The 20,591-nt window shown below is 41.8% G+C and overlaps 1 protein-coding gene across 2 annotated transcripts in view; it reads right to left on the bottom strand.

The window, feature by feature from the left end:
- Window positions 1-1,058: 1,058 nt before the first annotated feature.
- The window catches only part of PTCHD1 (patched domain containing 1), a 64,322-nt gene continuing 44,789 nt past the window's right edge, over window positions 1,059-20,591 (bottom strand). For both annotated transcript variants that reach the window (XM_074323202.1, XM_019713810.2), the window contains one exon: window positions 1,059-15,531. In XM_074323202.1, coding sequence (XP_074179303.1) covers window positions 13,877-15,531 — 1,655 coding nt within the window. In that variant the 3' untranslated portion in view covers window positions 1,059-13,876. The remainder of the gene's footprint in view (window positions 15,532-20,591) is intronic.

Here is a 20,591-nt window from a genome sequence, read left to right as displayed (position 1 = left end):
CAAAGATAAAGCTCGAATTGGAGCTCTTCTTGGTCCTAAAACTAAAGACCTGGTTTTTCTGGAATCATCCAGTTTCTGAATTCTGTTTATACCTCAGTGAGCTGTCTTCCACAACACCTGGTGGGCCATGATCTTTATCTGGGTTGACCATGCCGATAGCCTTAGTTTTTCCATATCCTTAACCAGTTTTAGTTTTCCCTTGGTGGTGTTACTCTGCTGGAGATCTGAACTAGACCTCAGTTTACCTGCCTTCAGCGCTGATTTGTGGCCCTGGAGTCCCGACACCTATGGTGTGTCAGAGAATTAAACAAGATTCTGTTTATTATCCGTATAGTGTATGTTGAGGAATCGTCCTCATCGTTACGGATGCTGCTGGCACGCTGTCCGTATCCTTTGGCCCTCACCATTTTGGTCTGTGCTAACAGCATCTACGGAACACCTGCAGTCTCCCCGAGGGCTCTTCTTTAGGTCCCAGATGGGGTGGGATAAAGGTCCTGGAAATTCACACCCCACAAGGAGCCCTTATCATATGTCTGATGGCAGTTGGAGGTTCAATACCCCAGCTCCCTCATTCCTGAGACAAAGAGTTCTGATACGTTTTCCACAACAATTTCCCAGAAGTCTCCAGTGGGATGAGGCTCCAGTTGCCCACAGAGGTAACCTGTTCATTAATCCATCCCGGCTGTCTTCCTTCCCTTCCCTGCATCACGTTTCCTCTCCCCGACAGGTGCTCCTGGGTCTACGTCCTAACTAAACTGCTTGCACACACATCCTTTTCGCCAGGTCTGATTCTGGGGGATACCCAGCCTAAGACACTCATGGACCCTCATGTTTGTGCCAATAGCAGACTGGGAGGCACTTATGAACCACATTCTGAAAAATGCTCTAGTTCTGATACCTGAATAAGATGACTCTTGGTTGGAAGATCACATATTAATAGATGTTCAACTTGGCATCTGCTTTATTTTTTAAAGCTGTGTGATGGCCAAATTTGCAGTGGTGCTTCTTGTGCTTTCCCTTTGCCATCATCCAAATAATCCAAAAGGGACACACACGTATTTGTTTTCAGTCCTGTGCTTTATTTTTAATACTGTGTAAATAAACACAAAATGACAAACAGGTGTATGTTTACTAAACGTTGCGCTTGGTTGTATGACCTTACACAGTGTGTCATATTTCAGCCTGTAATCGTGTTCTGTTGGTGCATAATTCTGTAACTTTTAGGATACAATTCATCTTCGAGCTGTATCATCCACCCTTTAGCAAAAACCCAGAGTACTCACACTTGCAAAAGTTTGTTTGGGGAGCATTTGAGCCACACTGGCTGGAGTTTCGGGATATTTTTGGAAACATCAAAAACAGAGAATAAGGCATGGAGAGGATTTTCTTTTCGCATTCATAAAATGCATGCAGGGTATAAATCTAGCATACCACAACTATAGTTATTACAAGTTTCAGCATTGGACTCAGTATGCATATTTATAAAAATTATTGAGTAGTACTGATTCTTTCTAAAATTCACTTGTTAACTATGGAAAGTCAATTGCTAAGTCCTGTGAACAGCATTCAGTACCACTTCCAGGGTTTTTTTTTTTTCTTGTCATTTTTTCAGTGCAAGGTAAACTGGAGAGAAAAATTAAGTGGGCCCCTTTGCTAACAACCTTAAATTTCTTAATTCATATAAATGCAGACAAGTATAACAGCCTGAGATCTTTTGTTGGATGGCTTTCAGTTAATGGGACTCAACATTCTTACAGATTCAACATCTGGATTCCTGTTCAAGCTGTTGTGAGGGGTATTTACTGCACATTCTTTTAGGGCTCACTCTCAATGGATGCTTTTGAATTTGGTGATTTAAGTGAGATGACTCAAGGGAATTTTTTGTTTTTTATATTTTTGTGAATCAATGATGCTCTCTGAAGGGATGAAGATTTTCATGTAGATGAAGAAATGTCATCTCAGTGTAATACCCTGGTAACACTTGCCCCCGAGAGGGAGGGGCCTGGCATCGTGAGCCGTGCCTTGGTGATGAGAAATTTCCATTTTTCCACCTGAACTCTTCCCTCTTGATGAATGTTTTAATACTAAGAAGTGACTTTTCCATTTTATAAAGTAAAATCATTGTCCACCCACCCCCAGGTTTTGAATACAGACTGTCAGCACCCTCCTTCTTACATAAGACTACACACTTAAGTATGAAGCACAAATGAGAATATGATCAAACATGCATTTTGTCTTGTTGCTCTGTTGATCTTTGCCAGCTGAAACATACAGCTCTTCATCCATCTTGGATTCCAGAGAAAGCTAAATACTTCATGAGTTGTAAAACTGATCAACTTTACTGAGGGGTGGAGTAAGAGAATCTAATTTAAGATCCCAAATCATCATCTGTAATCCATTTTAAAATGAAATTCTTTTAAAAGAAATCCCATTTTTATTTTTTCTTATGGAAAAGGGGAACAGAATTGGTAAGTAAGATATTGCCCCCTGTCAAAAATTGTCTACGTATAGAAGGTATCCAGGTTGTCTGATGACATCATTGAAGGAATAAGGAGAAGAGCAGTATTCATTCTTTCTCCAAACTTACTGTAGGTTTCAGCAATGCCCTTTTGTAGGCAGCAACCTGAGTATTGGTCTCTCTTCAAGGGAGACATAGCCTAAGAATCATTTACTAAATAGTTCCATAAATCTGGAATGTGCTCATATTATTTTGCCATTAGGATGGAAACTTAACTAAGTGTATGTTGAAATATTAAAATGAACTCATTCATTTTCTCTTTTTCCTTGGCTCTTATTTTCTGAGCTATTTAGGGAAATGTCAATGCTTGAGAGTAAAGCAAAGTGGGCAAAGATCCAACGGATTAAATTTAGTCCCTGTGGATGTCTTCCTACCATAAAATATTTCCAAGTTAGTTAACTAAATTAATTGAACATGCAGTTACGAAGTGGAATTCTCCAAGGAATTGGTAGCAGAGGCCTGGTGTGTTATGCTTACTCTTCTGACCTGGGTTTTTCATTTACATTGTAGGTTGGCTTCAGCGAAGTGAAGTCAGCCTGGCCTTTAATCCATTGCTGGCCTTTCTTCCATTTCTTGGAGAGTTATCACTGATGAGAGATTGTCCATGCAGAAATTATTGTGTGCATATGCGTGTGTGCACGTGTGTGCATGCACACACACACATACACACACACACCAAACTCTAGACAGTTTTTTCGTGTGTGTGTCTGTGTGTGTGTGTGTGTGTGTCTGTGTGTGTGTGTGTGTGTGTGTGAGAGAGAGAGAGAGAGAGAGAGAGAGAGAGAGAGAGAAATATATCTGATTTCAGTTTCCATGGAAATGGGCTAAATAAGGACTTTAACAGACAGCAGTATGAGTGCAACTTCTTTGCTATTCCCAGCTCAGAACTATTGAGACAAAATCTGAAATCATTCCAGTCCTTTACAGTACGAGATCAGTATTGTAATTTGGTACCTGTGACATATAATTTTGGATTCAAACTTTCTTTGTAGCAGTGATAATCATGCATCCATTCAGTTAACCCTGTGAAATAAACTAAAAATGAAAACCCACCCACCACCCACCAACAATTGATTTGACAGCACACGCATGTATATACTGCTTTGTTATTCCTATCTCAGGCTTTTCTCCTCCCTCCGCATACAGGTATTGACCTATAACTAGTACACCCAGCATTTCCTCTGTCCTTAGCCCTAAATGCCTGTGGAAGACCAGACTAGAGAAAAGAGAGGCCAAACATATTTTCGTTAGGCTTCTGTTGGCTTCCTTTAAGCCTAGACATGTAGGTACATAGGGTGCTTCGTGCTACAATTTCATTCCCCTGTTTGTGATTATATATTAAACTAAAGCCAGGAAACTGGGTTTTCTTTTCTTTCTTCAGAGATGGGGATGTAACATTGTGCCCATTAAGCCAGAGAAGGCACCATACGCAAGGTTTTATAAAAAGACATCTGCTACCAAACAAACAAAACACCCAAACCTCTGTCTGTAAGACATGAACTCATACACACTTTTTTGATTGCTCATCTGGAAAAAAGTAAAACAACATAATGAACACATAATATTTCGTGTTAAAGAACACTGAGATAGCTGGATGTAAAAAAAGAAAAAGGAAAAAATAGTAAAACTGAAGATACTCCCCTGGCCCACTTCCATTTCACTCTTTGGTGTGTGTCTATCAGAAGATTAGAAAACTATGGAAAAGTGAAGGCAATAAGCACGAAATCTTCTTTACACTTGAAATTTGATATCTAGTTTGAAAATAGGATGCTTTATTGGAAGATGGGAATTTAATATGAAAGGATAGTTAACTAAGGATTTGATGTATTTGACGAGCCATTTCCCAGGTTTAGCGTGCTTAAGTGGCTTGGGGGCTTCTACAGTCTATAAATTCCACGTGCAAGCCTGAAATATTGCCCTCTGGTGAAAGCTGGTCAGATGGAGAGTAACTGTGGGATTGCCAATCATCAGTGGGATAGTTTTCCCTGCTGATTTTGTTTTTGTGTGGGTGTGGGATGACGTAAATACATATTTTAGGTGTCAGAGAAACTCAAGTGGTACAAAATATAGGACATTTTTTTTTCCTGAAAGAGTTCGACATTTTAAAAATTACATTCATTTTCCTTAAAACATCTTTAAAATGTCTTGACTTTTGGTAAAAGGTATAGTTTATTAATGCTCCTTGATGGACAAGTGTTTTAACTCTTTGTGGGAAATGTTTCTGGGCAAGTTTTTGGTTCAGTCCACTTGAGCAGCTGCTGCCTGTCGTGGATAAAAGTGGTGTCAAGCTCTGGGTGCAACTGCAGTGTCTTTCCCGGTAGGGTTTCATGTTTATCTGTCTCAAAACTGACCAAGCTGAACTAATTACATGCTCTAGGATTTGGATGTTCCTTCTTAATTTAGAAATAATTTCTAATTCCCAGAATCACCTATTAGCTAGTACTGTGTTTCCGCGAAAATAAGACCTAGCCAGACAATCAGCTCTAATGTGGCTTTTGGAGCAAAAATTAATATAAAACCTGGTCTTATTTTACATTATATATTATACTATATTTTACGATATAAGACCTGGTCTTATAGTAAATTAAGACAGGGTCTTATATTAATTTTTGCTCCAAAAGATGCATTAGAGCTCATTGTCTGGCTAGGTCTTATTTTCAGGGAAACATGGTATGAAGAAATCCAACTAAAATACTAGGAAACATGACATAATGTTGGGGTCCTTTTTGGAAAAATGGATTGAGATTTCTGAATACTGTATTAGTGATTAATCTGATTGACAAGATGTGATCTTATGATCAATTGCTATGGATACAACTTAAAAATTCATTGTGATTTAGCCCCAAACTTTACAAAATAATATGCAATTTCAGGAATGTCTTTCACTGGTGATGACAATAAAAGAGGGACCACATTTTGCTTATTTAAACTATTTTCTGTCTAGGGTGAGGATGTCTTCCAACATCACTAAATATTTGGACTCTCTTCCCTTTTGTCACCCACAAAAATTGGACTACTAAAGGAACATTTAACTGTTATGACTATTTCTTTGTTAATAATTGTTGGCAAGGGTTATCTTTGATGTTAAAAAAAAAACAACTAACTGCATTGGCTATCTAGACACACTTTTTACAGCTTTGAAACATTTGTACATTTAGAAGAATGAGGGAAATTTGACCAAGGAACTCTTAAACCCAAGGTGAAACTTTTCTTATTAGGGCCTAGTGTTCAATAATTGTGCTCACAGCTTCTAAGCTGGAGTAAATACACAGCCAAGAGTAGGTGGTTGAGTTACGGGATCACAGACAATACAAATAGAACTTGAATGTGTTTTCACCAAATTACTAAGATGGAATTATGGGTTGAGAATTGAAAAGAAAATGTGGGGTCCTTTTTATTCAAAACAGTACAGATTCAGGCTCCATAGCTTTATCTTATAGAGATTCCTGAGCAACTCCAGTATCCTCAACTCATAATTTCAGTCATTCCACACAGTTGCACCTTCCCATTAATTACTTTTTGCCTGCCACACTCTGTCTAGATTTTAGGAACTGTGCTAGGGCCCCTCTCCCCAACTCTTCTTAATGTCCACTCCGTGTGTGTGTGTGTGTGTGTGTAAGTTTCTGGTCTTGGGTAGTTGTGTTACTTGAGTGACTTTTCTCCCAAACTGATGTTTCCTGTCACCAGGCTTCCTTGGATGGCACCTTCTTTCCTTGAGGTGGATGAAAGGCACTGGCTTTCCCATCAAACTCATGCTAGAGATAAATGGACAATGGCCGCTCCTTCTTAAGACTGGAGGTTGGCAAGATGGAGTGACCATCTGCCGTGTCCTTCTTTCTTCCTTCCCACTCCTTTTCCCCTTGTTGGGATCACAAAGGAAAAATTCTTGATAAATTTCCACAATTCCAGACCTTGGGACAGAAATCTGTGGTTTTGGGTCTTTGCTATTTTTACTTTGTCTTAGAAAATTCCCTCAGATGCAGTTTCCCACTATAAAACTGGTAGTTAGCAATTTGTAAATTCCAAGAAACATTCACTTCCCCAGGTTTTTCTTAAAAGTGTACTGTTTGGTTTCATCCCTACACAGACTACCCTCCAAATCCTTACCATCCCACGAACGTCCCACGCCGTCCACTGTGCCCACCTTAATGTTAGGCACACCACCACATTCTCTTTGCCTCATGTTTGCCCGTAGACGAGGCTTTGGCCTCCCAGGGTGAATTAGAGTGTGTAGGAAACACAGGAGAGGAATTGCCCCAATTTCCAATTCTGGGTTTGCTGACTTAAGAGTAGGTAGTTTGATTCTAAAATCTAATTGCTGGTTTCTGTGAACCAATTTTTCTATTTTTTTTCAGGGGTCTTAAAAGGCTCAGTTAAATGATTTCCAGAAAACATATAGCAGACTCATAAAGCCTCTTGAGACCTAAATTCCTTTTCACTCAAAAATCTTAAACCACTTATTTTGTGTGTAGAGGTTGTTCAACTAAAGGAACAAATGTCTATTAAGCTAAAAAAGTGTCCTGTTTGTCTAGTTTCAGACATGCTCATAGAGATCATATAGGAAGAGAAGATAATATTTGTTACGATTTTCTGCAGATAGATGATGCAAAACCCTGTAGAACCACAGGGCTGGGCATGCTAAGACATTTTGAATGTGTCTGAAATGTGTGAGGTATGTTGTAAAAGGTAGTGTGTGTGCGTGTGTGTGTGTTATGTGCATGCATGCATGCGTTTATGTGTACGTGTTATAGGTGTGTTGAGTGTACATGCATTGTGTGCACGCACGTGTGTGTACGTGTGTGACGCAGAGCTGATGCATCATTACCCGTTTTGACCAGTCATCCATGGTCCTGGAAGACATCATGGGACCTGCCTTGGTGACTAGACGGGGCAAAGGCGATTTTGGCAGGATATTCATTTAAAGAATAAAGATCTGAAAGTCTGAGCCAAACGTATTGAAGGTTTACCCTGGAAATTAAGTACATTGTTTTGCCAGAGAGAATCATATGGGTTTTCCCAAGGAGGAGCCTGGAATGGGTAATGGAAATGGGCCAAGTCTTTGCCATTTTGTAGGAATTAAGCAAAGCACTTTATCAATCTCAGTGAACAAAGTCTTCAAACTTCCCATCAGATGCTACAAAGTGGGACTAACTTCGTCCATCTCAGTAGAAGGCTTCCCTTGTCAGGTCTGGGCAGAGGGGGATGTAAATGGTAGTGTTGAGCAGCCAGTGCCTCCTTATGCTTCAGGAAAAGCCAAGCAGTGGTTCCCCCAGCTTTACCTTTAGGAAAACCCAGGTGCATTCCATGGTACCTAAAGTTATACCAGAAAAAGCATAACCAACATGTACAAACAGAGGCATTTATTCTCCAATTTCCCCCATCAATGTACACTGTATCGAGCTTATGGCTAGGAGTCAAGAGAACTGGGCTTCTATGTGCATATCTGTGTCCAAGACACACCTGTCCTTAAATGTCACCATATGTCCATGGCCATGATTTCCTATCTGCCTACCACAAATATTATCAAGATGAATGAGACACCTTCTCTCTCTCTGTGTTGGAGACTCAGCTGCTGTGTGCGTGCGCATGCCTAGTATAGACATCTCAGAATAGGGCTTACCTGGGAGCAGCCCTTCCAAGGACGTGGTATGTGGCTGCCGCACAGCATATGCCTGTCTCACTTGGAAACAGGCTGCTCTGCTCCTGGTTCTTTAACAGGGTCCACTTCCTTATGTTGGCGTTGCTGAATGAGGCACCCCCCACGTGGTGACTGTAATTTTGAGGCTATGTATACTTCGTTGCTACAGTGAGAATGTGGTAGCAACCTGGTATTCTTTCTCCTCTCAAGAGCCCAGTACAGAGGGATCCTTTCCACAGTCCTGTCCTGGAGACTGTGTTTAGCTTGCGCTGGAACATAAAGTGGACAATGAAAATATTTTTGCCGAATAAATAAATGAATGAGGAATAAAGGAATGGAAATAGGCACTTGGCTGGGCATGAAGTTTGGGCTCCTTAGAGAAAAGATGGTGGAGAAATTGTTGATTGCCCATTAGCCAAAATGAGGACACCAGGATCACACTCCCAATGAGGTCTTTATTATGTTAGGACAGTGGTTCTTCACCCTTTTTAGGTCACAGACCTCTTTTGGAATCTGATGACAACTGTGAACTCTCTCTTTAGGAAAATGCACATATTGAACATATATACACATTTTTGCATATAGTTTAATTTTAGGGAGTTCAGAGTCCTGCCCTCCCACCGACTCATTCATGGCCCCCAGATTAAGACCCTATGTAGATATATAGAAGTTGGCAGTAAAGTGGCAGAATGGAGAAAGGACTGAGGCTAGGAACTAGGAGACTTCATTTATTGTTCTGTCTCTGCTTCTAACTACCTCTGTGCATGTAATTCCCTTCTCCGGTTTCAGTTTTCTAACGGGGCGGGGGGGGGATAAGCTTAATTCTGTCCATAGATTCATCTGGTGTCAGCATTCTGGAAGGAGAAGAGGCTGGCACATTTCACAGGCACAGCATTCCTTCCACCGAGGTTCCTCTGTGGGTTGCCTGCTTGGTACTCATTTTTCTTTGTTCTTGGAAAAAGAAGCCTTCTTTCCCCACTAGGTAGGCTCTTCCGAACTCTTGGGGTGCTAATGTTACTCTAACTTGAAAATCTGCAGAGGCCATAGCTCTCTAGGGTCCCCTCACTCCCTCTTCCTTGCATGGCGCCCTCATAGATGTCAAAGAGGAAGACTTCAAACAAGTCACCTGGGCAGAAGGGGGGCAGGTGAGGGGCAGGCCAGGGAGGATATCCTGACGCTACCTATTCAGGTGACTGGATTTTAGCTCATTCACTTTCCTCCTTGCTTTCTCCTGGACTGGCATGACACAGAAATAAAGAGTTTTAACCACCATGGGGAGGAACTCTGCAATGTGCTGGCTGAAGCCATTCCCAACTATTTGCCAGAGATTCCAGTAGCAGTAATTCAATTCTTTCCATCCTGTTGCAGCTTTCCTGTGCTTTTCAAAAATAAGAACTTTGTTTTCAAATACCTGGTGCTTTTTATGTAGCACAAACTTAAAAGCAAAGTATCCAAAAGGAATGTTCAAATGTCTTCAGACAAGCCAGGCATAGTAATTAAATAGTTAAGTGCTCTCCCCTCCCCTCCTGTCTCCCATCCCCAAGGGCCTGTATCCCATTCTTTCAAGGATTACAATCCAACACCAACATCCAGGGCTCATGCCCCTTTTATAATTGCCCTACTAAGTGATGATCTAGCCAAATTTTGAATCTCCTAAAATGGCCAGGACAACATGGCATCTTTATATAGCCCTAGTCTTGGGCCCAAATCTGCAATAATCGACTTCTCTGTAGGTTACACCCTGAGCCCTACTGTGAGATAGACAAATTACAAATAATAATGTCTTGAGTTCCTTTTCTACGCCAGGCCTTGTTACGAGTGCTTTCGAAACACCATCTCACGTAAGCCTTACAGTAAAACTGCAGTGTCACTCAAGTGTAGGCTCTCCAAGGGCACATACTTTTTATCTGATTTGTTCACTGCTGTCCCCAGTCTCTAGAACAGTATCTGGGTGATATTAGGCACTCAGTAAGTATTTGCTGAATTTAAAATCCCCATTTTACAGATGAGAAAACAGATTCACAGAGGTCAAACACTACGACAAGCTGCAGGGCTACTTTAATAGGATCCAAAGGAATAAAGCCATTATGAGGAGGATACCATTTGTGTCCAAAAGGCTCTGCCTCGTGCCACACCCCCAAGGCAGCTGCCCAGCCAACCTGTTCTTGAGATAGGCACAGCCAAGCTCCACTGCTGGGGCTGGAGGAAAGTGGTGTTATGATCGCAGAATACCACTCAGAACAATTGGGTGGTGGTTAGTTAAAATACGAGAGTTATCAAGGGCCTTGTTTAGAGCAGTATATTGCATAAATAACTGTAGCCATGGAGGATGGCATTGGGTTCTCTCACTTTTGACTGAAAATTGAAGGGGTAACAATGGTAGGAAAGGCGGGAGCAAAGGAAGCAAACCCCACAAACCAAACCATAGCAAAACAAAAGCCAAAACACCAAACCAAACCAGAACTTATGAGTTGGAACAATGGAGAGGGAGTTTCATGAGGGTTTGTCTTATTTATTGAATTTTTTTGTGGAACAAATGTACTTACTCCTTTTAGCTTGAAGAGCCCTTATGCTGCTTATTGGACCATTACTGTAGGACTAAACAATAATTCCCCATTTCAAGTATCATTTTCTTTCTTGTGAATTTATATCTTCTGCTGCGTTCCCCTCAATGAGAGAAAATCACCCTTACCCTGACTTTTATTTTTTTCCTTATGAATGGTCAAGAAAGCCCAAGTATCACAGTTTTTTTTTTTAAGTTGACCAGGAAAAATGTTTTTGATGAATGGCAGGTTTTCTTTGGTAAACAAAGAAGAAACACCAACTCAAGACCAACCAAATAAGTAAGTTTCTTTGGTAAAGTGAACATTAATGTCTTGGTTGGAATTAATTGAAAAATAAAACTTTTGCAAGTGTTTGCTAGGATCGTTCCTTCCCTCTGTGTAGCAATTGAAAAAGTAAAACTTTATGAAGTAAAGACAAATTTTATAGGGATGTGATTCTGAGTTACTTCAAAAGTCTTCTCCATGGTGGGGCTCAACGGGCTAAACCAGCGCTGTCAGAGCAATAATCAGTAATCAGTATTAACAAATAATAGTGATCTAACAATAAATAATAAGTAAGAAATCTTGGCATGCAGAGTCCCCCAGTAAAAAAAAATCCATTCCACAGTCAGAATTCCGTAAGCCTTGATTTCAAGTGTTGAAAAGAGAAGTTGACAAGGTTGAAAATGCCCTTCATTGAAAAATACAATATCCCAAGGAATACAGAGACTCAGTCAAGTTGGAAAACTACTATCTCTCATAAAACAAAGTTCCACAGTAAGTCATTCGGGTTGACCAAATCGAATGATTATCTCAACAAAATCCATTTAATTGGTGCGCACGTTGTATAAGTTTTGTGGAGTCACTTAAACCCGAGGTGCCCCACAGGACCGACACTAAATCAATGGCTGATGTAGAACACACTGTTCAGAAAATGATTTAGCAACATATGATTTAAGAATAAAACCAATCCTCTCTTCAGCTGTGTTTTATAAATAGTAGCCTAGTTGCAGGACCCTTGGAGAGAGAATTGATCGCAGATCTATTATGTGAAGTTGCCCTTTTTCGAGGACTGTACTTGTCCTCAGATTAAAGCTCATTATCTTCTAGTTGAGTGCATAACGCATTGGTATGATCACTTAGTGTGTCTGCAGGAGAGTTTGAACAAGTGGATAACGCACGAGCTATGATCCCCTGCACATGTATTTAGAACTGTGTGAACAACAGTACATGAAATAGAAAGCACAGGTTTGCACTTGGTGTGGTTACATCGGAATCATTTGGGCATTTTTGCTGTTGGGAAAGACAATGGCAAACCTAAATCCCAAACAGTTACTCAGACATTAAAAAAAAAAAGTCTGCCTTGTGGCCAATAAAGTCCTATGTTCCTTCCTTGGAAATGTACTTTGAAGGGAGTAATAGCCCTCTTATGAGAAAGTCTAAAATTGGCCTGCCCTGTCTTAGGCATGCTAAAATGATGGAAACCTTCTAGTGGTGTGACCCTGTGTGAGTTGCTGTATTCTCCTAGGTCTCGGTGGCCTCCTCTGTGGAGGATGGGGAAGTGCACAGTACATCCGCTAAGGTCCAGAAAGGTAAGGTGCTTTTGGGAAATGCTTACCACTAGATGTCTAAATAAGCTACATCTCTAAAAGGGAAAAGTGCTGCAGACATTTGCCTCAAATGTGACCAGCTGTTAGCTTCATTTTTATAGACTTAAAGAAATGCAGGGGTCTAGGACACCATACATAGCCTCTTCAGATCAAACCATTTCTGTTTCGATTCTGCAAGTCAAAAGTATAAACATCAAGGCTCACTGACGTGCAGAAGGGCCGTGCAGTGAAGTAGAGGGGCACCAACAAAGGTGTGTGTGGGGGGGGGGGGGGCAGGGCGGTGCAGGAAGATGAGAGTGCAGCCAGCTCAGCAGGAAAGTGTGACTGTCATCATTGATTTGTATTGGTGATTACATCTTCCAGTCATTCCATCTATCACCCTTTCAGCCCTTTATCCCCCTGCCTGCACTTTTACAAAATTTCTCAGTTTCAGGACTTGCACCCACCAAAGAACTTTCTTTTCTCCTCTGTGTCTCTGAGCAGGCATGTTTCATAGCGAAGGCAGATTGGCACTACAAATTGGAAGCTACGGCAAATAACCATTTCAGTGTTCATTTCTCCTTCCTCAGCTAGGCATGGGCAGATTTTCTTTCTGGGCATCCACGCAGAAAATGCATTTAGGGCCAAACCACAAACCGCTGTACCAGCTGGCTATTTTTTTGTTAAAATGGAAACACTGTCTCCGGTTTCAAGTAGACACCTGCTTTTCCTCCATGGTGCCAGGTATTTGGGTTTAGCTCTGTGGATTTCGGTACTCAGAGCCTCCTGCCAAGAGCTGTAACTAATAAAGCAGATCCATTTGGTGACAAGCAGTAAGATACTCCAAAATAGCATTGCCCAACTCTGCAAATCTGGAGCTGTCATTGGTTTAAAGGTATAGTAACCAAACCGTACAAATGTGAAAAGTGTATTAATGGGGGGATATGATAAACTTATTCTAGACAGCAAAAACTGCCTCACCTGGGTGAAGGTAGGGGTGACTCAGTTTTAGTCCAGGGGTGATGGCCACTCCATGTGTCTGCGGCTGACATTCTGGCTTGCTTTTGCTGGCCAGAACTTTCACAAGCATCTCCTTGGGGTGTTGGGGAGCTAGATGAGATGGCTGAAACCTCAAACCATAGACCCTGCCTGGAGCTACTGCTTTGCAGAAGTTCTGGAAGCCTTCCTGTTTGAACAATGCTTAAAGCTATTTCTGACTTGGCAGCTGACCTTTCAATCAGTAGGTTTTTGTCACAGTACCAGCAACATCTGCAGTGTGGATACAATAGGATTCTGCTCGCTCATAAGCTTCTCCTATGTGATCTTAATTTAAGAGACTCTACGTCTCGTGTGTGTGTGTGTGTGTGTGTGTGTGTGTGTGTGTGTGTGAATTCTTTCTGATAACCTTTTGTTTTAAAGATTGAAAATATGCAATGCCCATTCCCCCCTTATCCTTTACTCTTTGTTTTGGCAATGCCTGTTTCTTATCCTTAAAAGAGAAAGAAAATCTTTAAATTTCTCTCATGAACATAATCTCTTTGCTTTTGATAAGACCTAGGGTGAAAATATAACGGGCAGACATGATCAATCACACTGTTGTGATTTGGTCCACCACCCGGGTACTGTCAATGTCCACCATTTCTACACACTCAATTTCCTCCCGGTTTTCGGGATTTTTCTTCTCTTTCCTTTTTTTCTTAGAGGGTGGCAGGAAAGTCAGTATCACAGGTAAAATGGCAAAGCAGTGAAAGAAGGTGACAAATGCTATTAAAAACAAGCACCTGAACAGTGTACAGGTCAGATTTGAAGGCACAGCTGCGAGAGGAATCAGACCAACAGTATAGCAGAGGTAACTCTGTAAAATAGCTACCCCATGCACTTCCAGGGCGTTTTTTACCCATTTAGTTCTGGTGAAGTCCTTGCCCAGAACAAATGTGGATAACAGTGGAGCACAATTGTCAATGGTGTAGTTAATGCCATAAATTAAGCAGAGCACAGAAATGCAGTCCAGTTCTACTTTCCATAATGTCATGAAACCGATAACTCCAAACTCCACGGACACAACCGTTAGAGTGAGCCAGACATTAATCAGAGAATCTGCCACCAGGAATGCCGAGAAGAAGAGCAGGAACAAAGCACTGATGCAGGAGTTGTGCAGGGGGGCTCCCAGAGAGGAGGCATATCGATCCATGTACACGAAGGATGGGTTGAAGACAATGAACTTCACCTTGGAGGTGACAGAAAGTCTCCTCAGGGTCTCCAGGAGACCATAGAGTTCTTCTCTGTTCGTTTCCATGGTCTTGGCCACCAGAAACATTCTGGAGGCCACTACATCGACCTCATCATTGTACTTTTTAGAGAAGATGATGTCCTCTTGAAAATGCGAAAATTGGGGGGCTTTCAGGAAGGAATTCCTCAACATGTCTGTGAAATTTTTCTTAGGCAAGCCAGTGGACACATTGAGTTTCCGAAGGTAATTTAAATAGCTCTCGAACCAGGATATCCGCACAAACCCCTTGGTGTATTCTAGCACGTCTTCTTGGACACTAGTGTTCCAGTATTCTATGGACTCATATATATAAAACCCAATCACCGGACTATAGTTGCTAAAGTACTTTTGCTGGGCAGTAGTGTACTCAATAGTTTGTGTCGCTGTCGCTACGATGTTACTAAGGTCTGACCCTTCACTGACCTGCAGATAGCCCATTAAGGCAAAGGAAATATAAATAAGGTAAAAGAGAACTACAAAAGGCTTGACATAGGTGTTGGTTATCCAGTCACAGTAACAGCGTTTGAGGAAACATACCAATAGGTGACTCTCGTAAGTGTTTGCTTCCTCCCCGTCGCTTGTGTCCTCGCTGAATCTGGCTGTCAGGAGAAACCTGTACCATGCCGGCTTCTCCTGCAATGCCTCGGGCTTTGGGACTTTTCTACAGAAGATACTATGCTGGTAATTGTTTTCTATGTAACCAGTGAATACCAGGCTGGAACCATAAAACGAGAGTACATAGAGGTAGTTGAAGAAGATTGCAATACAGGAATTGCAGCAGAAAATCCTGGCTGCCTCAATGTTCGTGAAAGGGCTGGCACCTATGCCAAAGGTGACCAGGTACATGGCAGTGGTGAGAGAAAAGGAGAGCATGGAGTCTGCATAGACTGCTGCAGTTCTCTCTTTAACATGTTGGTCTTCTCTAGTTTTCCTCCAGGAGGATAACATTTCAAAAGTCCCATATAATCCATGACCTGAGGGGGCAGAAAAAGACCAAATCAAAAGTTTAAAAGACTAATCTCTTTAAAGAGAGGAATTACCTTGGTCATGGGAAACTTACTGGGTCAAAGGAAATATAACCAGCCCTAGTAGTGACAGGTGTCAGTTAAATGCCAACGATTTCTCCTGTAGAGAGAGAAGCCCGTGTTTTGGTGGATTATACATGTTAATGGATAACGAAAGGGCAGCTAGAGGAGCTAAGATCTTCATGGTCCTTTCTGGCTTAAGAAAGCTGGGTGGACTTTTGCCTATAGAAAGCCGAGTAGACTTGTGCCTATGTCTCTTGGGGTTTATATACATCGATAGCTTAGGGTTGTTGGTGCAGTTTGCAGAGTATCTGTTTCCCTTGGTTGGTGGAACAGTTCAGAGAACATGTGTGGCCACTCATCATTTGCACGAATGTGGCTGCAGGTCAGCACAGAGGAAGGCAGTGGACAGAGGGTTCTGAGTTACGTCTCATCACCTCATTTAAGTCTGGTCAAGTGGAGGGCTTTAGGGAGAAAGAGGCACTGTATTTAATTTGAGCCTTGACAGGAACCTAAATCACAGCCTCTTTGCTTTTCTTCCTTAAGTATCAGTGCAGGAAGCAGTAAATCTGAGAAATAGACAGAAGCAAAATAAGTAGGAACAAGTTGGAGTAAACAGAAAAATTCAAAGCAGGAACAAGATTCAGATGAACTCGCCCTGCAGTTGATAAAAATTCAAATTCAGGTTAAAGGTTTAGGGCTTGTATTTTGTCTTCAGAGATCTTTGACCAATTTTGGTTGTTCATAGATGTAGCAAGCAGGCAGCGATTCTGCTGGCTTCCCCGCACTGTTTGGCAATGGCCTCTGAGGGCGACAGCCAGATCGGTCACCTCTTTCCTTAACTACTTAGTGCCTTTGCCTCCTGGGTTAGTATTCCAGTAACACTGGAATCGCAGAGGTACAGGACATATTTTGACTCCATTCTCCTGCCTGAGACCAGATCTAGCGTGACTTCTCTCCCCTCTCCTGGTTGGAGCCAGACACTTCCCCGATGGGCCTCCCTCCCTGGGTTTCCAGGCCACTGCAACATTGAAAAGCCCACCAAAGTGACCAACTGTGGCTTTCAATAACCCCCGTCTTGGCCCTGGGATCAGCAGATCTCATTTTCTGCTTCTATGCCTTGGCATAGGCAGTCCCATTACTGAGGATAATAAAATCTTTACCCTGTGGTACAATAGTCTTGTTTTTAAAAAGGAATTTAAAAATCTCCAGCCAAGCATAATGCTGAGTGAAGTGAGTCACTGTTATCTTGTGTATACAATAACTGAGCCCTCATCTTCCCTCGTGTCCAGGCTGGTATTTATATCCTTATTGTGAAATCTTGGCCTCCCACCTGAATGCCCATTTGATAGTTATTATATGGGCCTGTTTCCTCTGAGGGATTTGGCATTTATCTTAATTTACTAGGCATCATTTTATAGCCACTTTCAGAGGTCAGGTCAAGACTGTCAATTTGATAACTAGCACCGTGGCCTCTATTAAATTGGAGGCACCTAAACTCCTCAGATATGAAGTAAAAAGTACACTCACTGACTGGCATCCTATTGTTAATTATGTTTTAGATAGCTAATGTCTAGTCTCAGGAGGGGGAACTATTAAATTTGTTTCCGCTGTGTTTTCACGAAGGACCAACCGACCTTTGGTTAAAAGTAACCGATCCCTTGACAATGAGGGTAAAAGGAGGATTAATATCTCTGAAGCGCCTGCAACCTGGGGAAACAATATTGACCATTTATTTCATCTGGAACCATGTAGAATAGTTCTGATGGGCACAACACAATTTAGGGTTTCACTGAAAATGGCAAATGGATTTTTTTTAACAGTATTTACTTGTTAGAAACAACAGTTTTAAAACAGGACTTTAGTACTGAATCATTAAATATGGTAAGAAAATAAGGATGCATATGACGGGATTAGAATTAGTCATATAGTAGAATTTAAAATAAATCTGTTTTGCAGTCCTGTTTTTACATCGGTGTAATGTTTTACATGATCTGACCCTGATTCTAGTTGGAAAACAGTAAGAATCCATTTCTTATCTTGCTGTTGAATAACCTTAGAAGCTAATTGAGAAAAGGAATTTGAATTAACAGAGCTATTAGGTGAAAAGAGTGAGGCTTGAGGATCCAGAATGAAAATAATCAAACTCAAGGAAAGGTGGAAGTAGGCTGTTTACTTGTCTCTTGAGTTCTGTTGCTGCGTTTTAAACACCTTGTCCTATAGTGTGATTATTTTTATTGAGTCCTGGCTCTTTTCACATATGCACTTGGTTTTGGGGGTAGTTCCAGAGAGAATTCTGATTTTATTCTTAGGGGCTGTTGGAAACAGTGCGTTTCCTTCATTCGCCTCGTTACAGGGGTACGTGTGCAGACACTCAGAGGCCAGAAGAGGAGGAGGCCCCGAGGGAGAATCCGTTCTACTGTTCAGTTAGCATTTGTTGCTACCCATCATTGACCTTGCCTTCAAAGCCCCTCCCCTCAGTCCTGATAGGCCAGGATTGTGGTTTGTCAAGCGACACCTCAATAACAGATGCCTTACGCTACACCCCAAATTGGAGTTGTGTAGCGTTTTCAAAGAGCTACAGGGACAACTGCCTACACCATAACTGGGCCTCCTTCCTGAAGCTCAGGTTATCAAGGGAGGGATGGATGCCAAGTGGGTGCCTCCCAGGGATTAATAGCCTGGAGTACCTAGCGGACACTAGACCTGATTCACAGAAGGGTATGTATGTTGAAGAGGTCGGTCTGTTACCATAAAGGAAAGCTAAATGGCAGGGCCCCCGTTTCCTGGTCTGGACTCAAGAGCCTTGGCACATGAGGAATGCCCTCCACCTTGGGATGCCTTCCCTGTCCACAATGATAGGTGAATTCCCTTTGGATTTGGCCTTCAAGGGTATCATTTTAAATGCAAATGCCTCTGGGACACGTCTTCTGAAGCAGCTTCCTTTAGGTCTCGGGCATGGCACAGACAGTAGAGATGAGGAGGCAGTGAGGAAGGAATCCTAGATCGGTGGATTTCCCAGGGACAGGCTCTTTCACAATTTTCCCTCCAGCCAGCCCGGGCCTTGTCTTTTACAGCCACTTCAGAAAATGGGCCAGTGGAAATCAAGGAAAAGCAGGGAAGAAAGATTTAGGTAGGTTCTGTTCCTCTCCGCTTTCCTCTCTCGGCAGTTGCTTTCCTTCCTTAGCATCACCATCATCCATCGCTCCTTTAACTTTGGGGCTGAGACCCAGCAAGCAGGACTCAGAGGCAAATCTTATAGATGTAGGCAGATACTGCAGGTGGACTGAAGGTACATTTCAGAGGTTTGGCTAATGTTTCCCCCATGTTTAAAAGGTGCTTTGAAAGCAAAAGTATTGCTGTTTGTTTTGCATTCTAGTTATTAAGCATTCTCTATGAAGTTAGAGCTCTGTAAGCTTCCCTGTGAAATCTGACCAAAGGGGCTGTGGCATTGGCACAAAGCATCACTCTGGCATGGGACCATTTTCCATCTCCATTGTTCTAAGCCTGTTCACTAGGACACCCTGGTAGCAGCGCTCATGCGGGAAGCTACCTAAACAGGACGTTACAAACAGATATAGCCCTTCGTGACCAGAGACCCTGTGGTGGCAATGGGAGCCAGGGCTCATCATCAGACAGGCAGGTCCACAGCTCACGACCTGGAAGTAAAAGACCGTATCATAGTGAGCATGCCAGGAACTGACCAGTATCCCAGGTTGTTCCCTCGCTTATAGCCAAAGGGGACCGTTACACAACACACACTGATTCTGTCAAATTCTGGAGAGAAAGAAGCTTTTAAAGTATTCACTTGTCTGTTAAAAGCACATTCACGATGTTTGTTTCTATTTTGATTCATTACATGCCTGTATAGTTACATGCATGTCAGTATGTGTGGGACACACACACAGGTCCGAGTTCTGATTATTCATGAGTGAATGCTTTGAGGCAATGCGGGCTTTTATCCAGGTCCTGGGATAAGGACAGTAGAGCTCTTCACCAATGTTCAGACACAGTTTGTACCAGGAGTGCAATTTCAATTTTATTAGCAGTAGACTTTGGGACCGTCATCCAGTAAAATCAAATACAAAAGGATTTAGGCTAATAATTTTTCTTCTTTTCCAAAGACTTTTATATCTTTATGTGCAGTTAACTTTCAGGCTTTGGAGCCAATGAAGAGAAAAAGCAGCACAGATGATAAATAACACTCATGGTGGAAAAGTTTCAACTGGTTAGTCCTCCAGTCATTTAGGGTGAGTCTCAGGAACACTCACAGATTAATTCTCACTCTCAACCAGGCCCTTTTCTGGGGCCTGACCAAAGCCTTCAGGGTTGTTTATAATCCACTAACACAGGAATCTGCTAACAAATAGTTGAGAGTTAACCTAACTTTACCCGGTAGATATACTTCTAGAAAGTTGTTCATAAAGTGAATCATATTTGAAATGTATTTAATGGTTTTACTATCAGAGGCAGTCTAGGTGCTTTGCTGATTTTTTGGTCAATGAACAATCACAGGGAAATTGATCTACTTTGTACATCTGGATTTTGTAAGACAGACTTTTCTTCAGTCCCAGATTCTCCTGCCTTCCTCAGCACTCGCAGCCACAGCTCAGAGGCTCATGTGTGTGGGCACACCTCACATTTTAATCCTTTCTACTAGCAAGATTTCCTCATCCTGAGTTCCTAAAAGTAAGGAATACGGAGGGTTTGGTGGTGGATGATTTTCAGTTTCAATGAGAAAAAATGTAATATTGAGAGACCACGAAGCTTGGGCAGTGCCAAATGTCATATGTGGAAGTAAAATGACTACATTCTTCTAGAAAATTCATAGAGTATAATGAATGCATGAGCAAAACCTGCTTAAAACATATTTTATTCTTAGACGAGCTTTACTAAGTAGCTCTTGTTTATAAAATGCTTTTCTTTGACATCCACATAAATTTATGATTTTTTTTGAGAAGAAATTTAAAGTGTATATATGTCTGTGTTGAGAACATCTATTTTCAGGG

Source organism: Rhinolophus sinicus, chromosome X (assembly GCF_036562045.2).
Source record: "Rhinolophus sinicus isolate RSC01 chromosome X, ASM3656204v1, whole genome shotgun sequence".
Lineage (NCBI taxonomy): Eukaryota > Metazoa > Chordata > Mammalia > Chiroptera > Rhinolophidae > Rhinolophus > Rhinolophus sinicus.
This window is presented reverse-complemented; position numbering and strand designations above follow the sequence as displayed.